Below are 12,484 nucleotides of genomic sequence, written 5' to 3'. Positions count from 1 at the left end.
GGAAATTCCTGAAAGGAAAAACATCTGGTTATAAAAAAAATCAAAAAGAGAAGCCCCTGCAAAAGTTTAAGTGAGACTTTATTACTCATTGAAAAGTCTAGCAGCAGCAACAGCCTTCTATATACACATAAAATGAATAATAAAAGACTGCCCAAATCCACTAGAACAACTAAAGCAACAGGCATAAAAGATAACACGGTGGAACAATTTTTTTCACCATCAGGCTCAAAAGCCAGAGTGGAAAGGGAAAATGATAATTCACCAGGACAAAGGGATACTTCATATCAAAGTTCCCATGAAACTGCGAACACATCAGTACCTAACACGCTCCTCTCTTCACTGGCGTCCAAGATGGACATAGTCGACATCATACGCTCCTGCATAAGAGAGGAAATTCCTAAAATCAAACAAGATCTCCATTCTATCAGCAATACGGTGGAATCTTTAGAGGAGTATAAAGATAACATGCAAGAGGAAATTGACACTATACAAGATACAACAATGCACCACACGACCATGATGGCTGAATTATATGACAAAATTGAAGACCTCGAGAATAGGAGTCACAGGAAAAATCTCAAGATTCAAGGTATACCGGAATTTGTGCTCCCCAAGATCCCAACATACTTACCAGCCCTGTTTGCCCATTTAAGGAACACCACAGCATCCACAGACATCCTTTGGGTCAGAGCCCATAGGGCATTGAGGCCAAGACCCCCAGATACAGTGCCTCCAAGGGACATCATAATGAAGTTTAATAAATTTACTGAGAGAGAAGAAATTCTGAACCTTTCACGGAAAAAACAACCTGTGAAGTTTAGGGGTGTGGTGCTCCAATTCTTTCAGGATTTATCTCAACGAACACTGCTAAGGAGAAGGGAATTAACCCATTTGACATCCCTCTTATGCCAAAAAAGAATATTTATTTTATTTATGCAAATTATGACACTTAGGGAAGTCTCCCTAAGTGTGATGCGGGAATCCAGATGGGGACCCGTTGCTCAGTGTGGATATGGCTGCACCTCACTGATGAGGCCAACAATAGGCCGAAACGTACATCTGGGGTTTTGCTGTTTCTCTCGTTCAGAGATGGATTTCCTGGTATTTTGGGGCTGGACTATACTGTTAAGTCAGGATCAGACTGATATGCTTCAGGAAAGTTCTTCTCTGTGAAAGGCACATGTTGAGCAAAAAGAGGCTGCTTCTTGGGTGTTAATTAGCCATAGAACAAACTATTATGCTATTGTTCATTCCCAGGTTGAGCGCTTCTCTGTTTTTATTTATACTTACCAGCCCTGTTTGCCCATTTAAGGAACACCACAGCGTCCACAGACATCCCTTGGGTCAGATCCCATGGGGCATTGAGGCCAAGACCCCCAGATACAGCGCCTCCAAGGGACATCATAATGAAGTTTAAGGAATTTACTGAGAGAGAATAAATTCTGAACCTTTCAAGGAAAAATCAACTTGTGAAGTTTAGGGGTGTGGTGCTCCAATTCTTTCAGGATTTATCTCAACGAACACTGCAAAGGAGAAGGGAATTAACCCTCTTACACCAAAAAATAATTTTATACAGGTGGGGATTTCCTTTCCATTTATAAGTTCTCCATGGGAACAGGAAACTATCATGCAGATCTACAACTGAATTTGGAAACTTTTGTTCAGCATTGGATATTGAGATTCCGAAGATGCCCGATTCAGAAGACTCCCAACAACCACCTAAAAAAAAACCTACTCAAATGGAATCTAATAGATGGCAGCAAGTGAAATCCAGACTGGGGAAAATATTACCCTCCAGGCAATCTACCTCACCAGCAAGCAACAATGAACAGTAAGATTTCCACCAAATCTGGACTATGCTCTGTAGGGTGGATCTACTCAAGGTGGAATGGCGATTCGTCACACATCCAAGATTAGTTTAGGAGCTGGTTTTCACCCTCTCTTTTCAGCTAATAACAGATGAAACTAAGACCTTTAAAATTTATACCACTGTGTTTAGATAGGTTAAAAAGTTTGTATTTTCAGACTGGGTTTAGCAAGATTTTTTTACTATCTTTACTGAATGTTACGAAAAGCATGTCATGATGTTGTTTATCTTCTTTTTATTGTAATCTGCTTATGTATTATGTATCCAGGATGGGCACTCAAGGAACTCTCACACCATTATATAGGCCTATAGAACACATAAATGGCACAGGTAGAAACATTGTCCTAATGTCCCAAAAAGCAAAGGGCCTTAACTCCCCTCAGAAAAGAGCCATGGCACTGCTAGATCTCTTCAAAAGGAAAGGGGGTATGTTATTCTTGCAAGAAACACATTTCCTAACGTCAAAAGAACCAAAATATCTGGAGAGTAACTATACACAGCACTTACATACTTCGGCCGCATCGAAAAAATGCGGAGTTAGCATTCTGTTACATAAAGACGTACCATTCAAACATATACAAACAAACAGAGACCAGTAGGGAAGATATCTGGGAGTGTTTGGTTTATTATATGGCATCCCGGCAACATTAGTTAACATATATGCACCAAATAATAAGCAACTACTGTTTTTTAGAAAAACATTTAAATGAATTCTGGATATCTCAAAGGGGATATTACTAGTAGGGGTGATTTTAACTTACCATTGAACCCTCTTATGGATTCATCTAATCCAAGCTCAAGCATCCCCAAAAAACTATTAGATACCTAAGGAAGATGATGAGGGATTGCAATCTACACAATACAGGGAGTGCAGAATTATTAGGCAAGTTGTATTTTTGAGGATTAATTTTATTATTGAACAACAACCATGTTCTCAATGAACCCAAAACACTCATTAATATCAAAGCTGAATAGTTTTGGAAGTAGTTTTTAGTTTGTTTTTAGTTATAGCTATTTTAGGGGGATATCTGTGTGTGCAGGTGACTATTACTGTGCATAATTAATAGGCAACTTAACAAAAAACAAATATATACCCATTTCAATTATTTATTTTTACCAGTGAAACCAATATAACATCTCAACATTCACAAATATACATTTCTGACATTCAAAAACAAAACAAAAACAAATCAGTGACCAATATAGCCACCTTTCTTTGCAAGGACACTCAAAAGCCTGCCATCCATGGATTCTGTCAGTGTTTTGATCTGTTCACCATCAACATTGCGTGCAGCAGCAACCACAGCCTCCCAGACACTGTTCAGAGAGGTGTACTGTTTTCCCTCCTTGTAAATCTCACATTTGATGATGGACCACAGGTTCTCAATGGGGTTCAGATCAGGTGAACAAGGAGGCCATGTCATTAGATTTTCTTCTTTTATACCCTTTCTTGCCAGCCACGCTGTGGAGTACTTGGACGCGTGTGATGGAGCATTGTCCTGCATGAAAATCATGTTTTTCTTGAAGGATGCAGACTTCTTCCTGTACCACTGCTTGAAGAAGGTGTCTTCCAGAAACTGGCAGTAGGAATGGGAGTTGAGCTTGACTCCATCCTCAACCCGAAAAGGCCCCACAAGCTCATCTTTGATGATAGTAGCCCAAACCAGTACTCCACCTCCACCTTGCTGGCATCTGAGTCGGACTGGAGCTCTCTGCCCTTTACCAATCCAGCCACAGGCCCATCCATCTGGCCCATCAAGACTCACTCTCATTTCATCAGTCCATAAAACCTTAGAAAAATCAGTCTTGAGATATTTCTTGGCCCAGTCTTGACGTTTCAGCTTGTGTGTCTTGTTCAGTGGTGGTCGTCTTTCAGCCTTTCTTACCTTGGCCATGTCTCTGAGTATTGCACACCTTGTGCTTTTGGGCACTCCAGTGATGTTGCAGCTCTGAAATATGGCCAAACTGGTGGCAAGTGGCATCTTGGCAGCTGCACGCTTGACTTTTCTCAGTTCATGGGCAGTTATTTTGCGCCTTGGTTTTTCTACACGCTTCTTGCGACCCTGTTGACTATTTTGAATGAAACGCTTGATTGTTCGATGATCACGCTTCAGAAGCTTTGCAATTTTAAGAGTGCTGCATCCCTCTGCAAGATATCTCACTATTTTTGACTTTTCTGAGCCTGTCAAGTCCTTCTTTTGACCCATTTTGCCAAAGGAAAGGAAGTTGCCTAATAATTATGCACACCTGATATAGGGTGTTGATGTCATTAGACCACACCCCTTCTCATTACAGAGATGCACATCACCTAATATGCTTAATTGGTAGTAGGCTTTCGAGCCTATACAGCTTGGAGTAAGACAAGATGCATAAAGAGGATGATGTGGTCAAAATACTCATTTGCCTAATAATTCTGCACTCACTGTATATGGAGATTCATATACCCAAGCAGAAAAAGATTACAGCTTCTTTTCAAATCCACATCATACATACAGTAGACTTGATTATTTACTTATGAATGCAGATGGTCTTGCACTCATACAAATGTCAAGGATCTCACACACGAGCTGGTCTGACCATTCAGCAATAATTGCACAGTTTAAATAGCCCAACACACCACTACACCCATATATATGGAAACTAGACGATGCCCTGTTGGGCTTCCCTATTACAATAGAACAAGCTAAAAAGGCACTAACAGAGTACTTTCTTTTTATCTCTTTGGAAGAGAGTGATCCATACATGGTATGGGAAGCACACAAGTGCTTCATGAGGGTGGAGTTTTTCAAGACGAAATCACAAGTTAAAAAAGCAGCCAGAAAACAATTTTAAGCCCTATCCCAATCTTTAGCAACCATAGAATTTAAACATAAACAAAATCCCAAAGATCAACAACTGTACCTCCAATTACACAATACTAGGAAAGAAATGCAGGACCTACTACTCCAAGAATATAATTTGTTAGCATTCCGAACTAAACAAAAATTCCACTTTGAAAGCCACAGAGCAGGAAAACTTTTGGCTAGGTCCCTAAAACTAAAAAAGCTTAAAACCTTTATACACGCAATTAAAACGAAGGTCAACACACCTGTACACTCTACATCAGGCATTCTGCACCAATTTGAAGCCTATTATAAGGACTTATACGATATTAAAAATACAGAACAATGCCTGAGACCCTCGACTGACTTAACCTCGTATTTAGAAGACACGGACCTACCCCAATTAAACCAGGAGCAAAAAAAATACCTTTAAGATAAAGAAATCCTCCACAGCTCTATTGATGGACATTATTTCAAACGTAACAGCAAGAATAGATTTGTATTCAGCACAGACGCTTCCATTCTTCAATTTTTTTTTTATTTTAAATAGAATTAGATAACATTTTTTATTAAACGGTTCATATCATATTACCATATCACAGTCTACAAATGATTCTTCTTTGGAATGTATTTTATAATTGTTCCCATCTTGGGGTTTAATGATACGATTTTACTATAAATGATTCTGTAGCATATAGCTCAGATTCTCTATAAACACTTTCTCTCTTGACTTGTCTCTTTTAGAAATGACAGTAAAATTTAATGTAATACTATTATGAGCTTTCTATTGTTACAATAAACAATCTAGAATTTGACCTGAGTTTTTTAAAATAATGGTCAAACCTCTGGTAAATTTAAAATATGTCCCCCAATTGCCCCCAAAATACAGTGTATTGTTTCTTTATTAACATAATAAATATGAGCATCTTTAATTTTTAAAATAATAAAGGGTTAAAGTGAGAGGGTCTGGAGTGTTAGAAAAAAGACAGCACTGAAAAGTGCCTTTACATTGTGGTCTATTGGGTCTGTGTTATTACTATGAATATATATGTATATGCTTATATACATATAACTGTATATTTATGTGTTAATATGTGTATATAACAAATAAAGCAAATTTTCTCATATATGCTGAATAGGTAGCTGAAAAGAGTTGGTCGCGGATAGTAGGTTAGTAGGAACTAGTAACAGTCCAAAGTAGGGTTGCACCGATACCATTTTTCTAAGACCGAGTACAAGTACCGATACTTGTTTTCAAATACTCACCGATACCAATTACCGATACTTTTTTTTTATGGCATGACAGTTTACCAAGCACAATACAGACTAATGATTTAAGATCGCTTCTTTATAATTATGAACTGTATCTCAAAAGACATGTTTTAATAATAAAACAGTTTTATGTGCTTGTTGTCACAAAGTTCACAGAACATGTTTATAAATAAAAATATTACAATAACATATATTAATAACTACAATAAATAATAGCTGCAGCAGCTGGGGCTGGAAAGCTACAATTTAAAGGGGTGATTACTGGATGCAATTGGGTTGTAGGGTGCCTATATAACTCATCAATCTGACATCTGTACCTAATACAAAGTAATATAATTTAATTCTGAAAATAATATTGGGGAAGGAGTATCCCAGTAATCCCCTTTGAGAAAAATGGGGCATTTGCATTCTACTGACTCAACAGAAAATAGGGCTGTTCTTCATATTTTTCCAGGGCTGCTTTTTATTCCCAGTCCAGCCCTGGCTAAGGATGTTCCTCAGAGTACAGTATGTTTTGAGCATAGTTGTGCAAGATGAGAACTAGCAGTATAACAGGCAATCTAGCAATTAGAGTAATTTTTCAAAAGTTAGTGGCAAGTTCTTTTTAAGGAACAGAAGCATCTCTGCATGTTAAGCTATAGGTCTGTTTCTTTTATCAGTAAGGACGTTTGACGCCAAGCTGAACAGTCTTTCACTTTCACACTACTGCATGGGTCATAAAGATATTTTTGGGCCATTAAATCTCAGTTTATTAACTGCCCGGTACGTCAGGGGTTTGTCTGAATGAGGTACAGAGATCTCTCCCAGGTAGGCTTCCAGCTGTATAGTAGCAGCTTTTGGGGCACTGCTCTCAAACGTACAATAATAAAAATAACAGCAATTTGCATTAGCAGAACAGAAGTGAACAATTTTTTAGTTAAGTCTCCACTCCAGCTTAAAATGAAATGGGAACATCCAGTGTGAAAAATGCCACAAGATTGCGTATGTGTAGGAATTGGAGGTATCGGTTTAAGTATCGGTGCCTTTTGCATGAGTTCAAGTACTCATGCAAATACTTGGTATCGGCACCGATACCGATACTAGTATCAGTATCGGTGCAACCCTAGTCCAAAGGCAATTAAATATAAGAAGCGTGTCTGGCAAATGGTACAGGAAGGAAGCATAGGGATAAAGCAGACTAATTATGCCACAATTTTAAACAGATAACGGAAAAACATTGATCAACAGTCTCACTTACAGGCTATATGCCACATATAGTGTAATAGTAGAGGTCGTGGTGTATCTACCACTTTAACTCACTATGTAGCATAGCAGAGACCAGCTCCGTTTGTCTGTTCTGCTCCAGCGGAATCCTTGGTGTCGCAGTGGTTCTTCACTGCTAAATCCCCTGTGCCTGTGATCCTGTATTGAAACGCCTAGACCGCAGCCTTGTTAGAGCACTTAGGAATCCTGTGCTCTTCCGTGCTGAACTGTGTCTGTGTTAGCCTCACTTCCGGTTCCTGATATCGTCACAGTATACTCCCGGTGTGCAGGAAAGCAAGCTCCTTCATGCTTGTGATAAATATTGAAAAAGTAAAACGCAGTCCAGGAGTAAAATTCAAAAAACGTATTTATTCCATAAAATGAATCTTGATCAAGTGTAGCAGTCGGTCTGACATGTTTTGGCTTTGTTGATTATTTCCATGACTACAAGAGTGTATATAATCCTTTGACCCGGTAGCAATCAAATATGGTCTATGAGTATGGCATAACATTGTGAGCCGAAACATGTCAGACCGACTGCTACACTTGATCAAGATTCATTTTATGGAATAAATAAATTTTTTGCATTTTACTCCTGGACTGCGTTTTACTTTTTCAATATGTGTATATACTCATATAATGTGGTAAGAGTAAGTGAGTGCTAAAAATGTATTATCCCTTAAAGCCAAGCTATAAATCTGCCCCTCTAAGGCAGATATAAAATATCATATACTACAAAAAAACAAATCCAGCTAGCGCTCCAACTAGAGAGCAAAGGATAAATATATGGAAGAACACAAATAGTTTAAAGGGAATGTTGATACACAAATATATTAAAACACAAGTATATACCAAAAGATTCTTTAGAAATACATATAATTAAATGAACAAAAATAAAAATATAAAAATAAAAAGCGCTGATGTAAGAACAAAATAGGGACGTCTCCCAAGGTGCTAGAAATAAAATGTCTATTAAAAAGGAACCTTGAAAGTAATCCACTTGAAATCAGATGACAATTTGTTACCATAAGATGAAAGGAGGTGTTATCCCGTGATCGGAGTTCTCCAATGCCTCATAGGCTAATAAACTCACGTGCTATGGTGTTCCAATCCTGTCAGCCGCAAAGTTTTCAGCAGACTTGTACTGTAGCAAACTTAGTTCTCATGGAAACAATGCGGTATATTTGCTCAAATGAGGTATATTTGCTCAAAAGTCTACCGCATTGTTTCCATGATAACTAAGTTTGTTACAGTACAAGTCCACTGAAAGCTTTGTGGATACTTTGTAACGGCTGACAGGATTGGAACACCATAGCATTTGAGTTTTTTAGCCTATGAGGCATCAGAGAACTCTGATCACGTGATAACACCTCCTTTCATCTTATGGTAACAAATTGTCATCTGATTTCAAGTGGATTACTTTCAAGGTTCCTTTTTAATAGGCATTTTATTCTTAACACCTAGGGAGACGTCCCTATTTTGTTCTTGCAGCGCTTTTTATTTTTATTTTTGCTCATTAAATTTTATGTATTTCTAAAGAATCTTTTGGTATATATGTGTGTATCAACATTCCTATAAACTATTTGTGTTCTTCTATATATTTATCCTTTGCTCCCTGGTTGGAGCGCTAGCTAGATTTTGTTTTTTTGGAGTATATACTCATATAAACACATAAATATTTATGTATACAGGGAGTGCAGAATTATTAGGCAAATGAGTATTTTGACCACATCATCCTCTTTATGCATGTTGTCTTACTCCAAGCTGTATAGGCTCGAAAGCCTACTACCAATTAAGCATATTAGGTGATGTGCATCTCTGTAATGAGAAGGGGTGTGGTCTAATGACATCAACACCCTATATCAGGTGTGCATAATTATTAGGCAACTTCCTTTCCTTTGGCAAAATGGGTCAAAAGAAGGACTTGACAGGCTCAGAAAAGTCAAAAATAGTGAGATATCTTGCAGAGGGATGCAGCACTCTTAAAATTGCAAAGCTTCTGAAGCGTGATCATCGAACAATCAAGCGTTTCATTCAAAATAGTCAACAGGGTCGCAAGAAGCGTGTGGAAAAACCAAGGCGCAAAATAACTGCCCATGAACTGAGAAAAGTCAAGCGTGCAGCTGCCAAGATGCCACTTGCCACCAGTTTGGCCATATTTCAGAGCTGCAACATCACTGGAGTGCCCAAAAGCACAAGGTGTGCAATACTCAGAGACATGGCCAAGGTAAGAAAGGCTGAAAGACGACCACCACTGAACAAGACACACAAGCTGAAACGTCAAGACTGGGCCAAGAAATATCTCAAGACTGATTTTTCTAAGGTTTTATGGACTGATGAAATGAGAGTGAGTCTTGATGGGCCAGATGGATGGGCCCGTGGCTGGATTGGTAAAGGGCAGAGAGCTCCAGTCCGACTCAGACGCCAGCAAGGTGGAGGTGGAGTACTGGTTTGGGCTGGTATCATCAAAGATGAGCTTGTGGGGCCTTTTCGGGTTGAGGATGGAGTCAAGCTCAACTCCCAGTCCTACTGCCAGTTTCTGGAAGACACCTTCTTCAAGCAGTGGTACAGGAAGAAGTCTGCATCCTTCAAGAAAAACATGATTTTCATGCAGGACAATGCTCCATCACACGCGTCCAAGTACTCCACAGCGTGGCTGGCAAGAAACGGTATAAAAGAAGAAAATCTAATGACATGGCCTCCTTGTTCACCTGATCTGAACCCCATTGAGAACCTGTGGTCCATCATCAAATGTGAGATTTACAAGGAGGGAAAACAGTACACCTCTCTGAACAGTGTCTGGGAGGCTGTGGTTGCTGCTGCACGCAATGTTGATGGTGAACAGATCAAAATACTGACAGAATCCATGGATGGCAGGCTTTTGAGTGTCCTTGCAAAGAAAGGTGGCTATATTGGTCACTGATTTGTTTTTGTTTTGTTTTTGAATGTCAGAAATGTATATTTGTGAATGTTGAGATGTTATATTGGTTTCACTGGTAAAAATAAATAATTGAAATGGGTATATATTTGTTTTTTGTTAAGTTGCCTAATAATTATGCACAGTAATAGTCACCTGCACACACAGATATCCCCCTAAAATAGCTATAACTAAAAACAAACTAAAAACTACTTCCAAAACTATTCAGCTTTGATATTAATGAGTTTTTTGGGTTCATTGAGAACATGGTTGTTGTTCAATAATAAAATTAATCCTCAAAAATACAACTTGCCTAATAATTCTGCACTTCCTGTATAGTCCCATCTATTTAAACTTTTCGGCACGACTTACCCCCTTCGCTGCACTAGGTTCTCTGCCATGACTATCGTCATAAGAACGAGGCTCCCATTGGAGCCTATGGAAGCGCACTCTTGTGAGTGCAAAGCTTCCATGTAATGTGAAAGCGAGGTCGTATTCACATCGTGCTTAACTTCAAATACCAGTGCACATTTGTGTGTGCTGGCATTACGAGTAGAGCACAAATATTGTGAAAGCGCAATTTTGTGCTCCACTTGTAATCTGGCCCAATATTTCTATATAGGACTGATGAATTAATTGTATTTTGAGATCATTTTGTGAGCTTGTACATCTGTACATTGAATGAAGCTGCTAAATGCCAATCTTTACACTTTCTGTAGTGTAGCATTGATTATAACATATCTCCACATTCTTTAAATAGTCACATAATTTCAGTGATTTATAGGGATGGGCAAATGTTTCGCAACATTCGAAAAACGGCACGAATTTTAACACATTCGTTCGTTCGAATCGAATTTCGAATGTTTACATAACATTCTAACATTCGATTTTCGAATGTTCGGTTTCGAATTTTACGATTACATTCGAAAACATTCTTTTTGAAAAATTCGAATTTAGATTGTAATAGTATTTCTAATGCTTTATCTTTAAATGTAATATTCGAATTATGCAATATTCGAATTCGAAAAATTCGAATTTAGATTGTAATAGTATTTCTAATGCTTTTTCTTTAAATGTAATATTCAAATTATGCAATACGTGTATTCGAATTCAAATTTTTTTTAATTTAGATTGTAATAGTATTTCTAATGCTTTTTCTTTAAATGTAATATTCGAATTAGAAAAATTCGAATTTATATTCGATTTCGAAAAATTCGAATTTCTATGTTTGTAATAGTATTTCTAATGCTTTCTTTAAATGTAATATTCAAATTATGCAATATTCTATATGGAAACATTCGAAATGATATATTTGTATCTATTATGTATCAATTTACTAGATTCCCGCCCTACCACATGAACCATTGAACTTCTAAATAGTATTTGTTAAATAGAATGTTAAATTCGAAATTTCAAATGTGGACATTCGATATAATTATAAACATTCGAATTCGAAAGTGACATTCGAAAACTGTAAATAACATTCGATTTTCGAATTTTTAAGAATATTTGTTCTTATCGACATTCGGATTTAGAATTCGAATTTCGGTAATAACATTCGTTCTACATTCGAAATTCAAAAATTTACACATTCGCCCATCCCTAGTGATTTATCTCTTATGTTTCTTATTCTGACCTCCACATAGTTGCGGTAGAATGTTCCACGGCGTAACACAAGCAGGTTAGCATGAGCGTCATCTGCGCTTAGCCTCTCCTCAGCAAACGCCAACATGATGGACCAGCGTGGAATGTAAAGTAGAGCAGGCACTCGGTATGTAACTCCATTCTTCTCTCTCTCAAACAACACTGTGCGAGCAGGAACATGGCGGGACCCCATAACAACCTGAATATTGAAGAGGTGATATGTAAATGATATGTAAATTCCTGAATAACTATGCCCCTACAATAAATCCAACCTTCACTGTAATGTCTCCTAAATCAATCACATGTATTTATGTACACTGGATGGGAAGCTATTAAAAAAAAAACATTTTTCTTGATTTACTAATTTTTAGTCTACGGCAGGAGCATTATAAGCTTTATTTTCTCATGCGTTGAGTCTTTTTTCTTGTTGGCGCATGGTTGTCTGTTTTTGTGTATCAGACATGCATTTGGATTAAGACGAATGTTAAAAAAAACAAAAACAAAAGACAAATTTGTCCATATTCGCTGCAATTCATCCAAAATTGCTAAACAAGCTACCCCTTTAATGAAAAAACAAACAAATGCGGGAGAAAAAACATAAAGGGAAACTTTACAACTTAGTCATCTAAAAGTATTTCTTTATATTAAGCAAATATGCTCCTGCACCCTCTCTATATCATGCAGCAGTAACAGTAAAAGTTATTTTAAAATAAATATTGT

At 37.7% G+C, this 12,484-nt stretch overlaps 1 protein-coding gene across 1 annotated transcript in view; it reads right to left on the bottom strand.

Annotated features, from left to right (window-relative positions):
- LOC128657184 (sialidase-4-like) overlaps positions 1 to 11,957 on the bottom strand; it is a 68,658-nt gene extending 56,701 nt beyond the window's left edge. Inside the window, exon 1 of the mRNA XM_053711433.1 lies at positions 11,757 to 11,957. Coding sequence (XP_053567408.1) covers positions 11,757 to 11,957 — 201 coding nt within the window. The remainder of the gene's footprint in view (positions 1 to 11,756) is intronic.
- Between the last annotated feature and the right edge of the window lie 527 nt (positions 11,958 to 12,484).

Source organism: Bombina bombina, chromosome 4 (genome assembly GCF_027579735.1).
Source record: "Bombina bombina isolate aBomBom1 chromosome 4, aBomBom1.pri, whole genome shotgun sequence".
NCBI lineage: Eukaryota > Metazoa > Chordata > Amphibia > Anura > Bombinatoridae > Bombina > Bombina bombina.
This window is presented reverse-complemented; position numbering and strand designations above follow the sequence as displayed.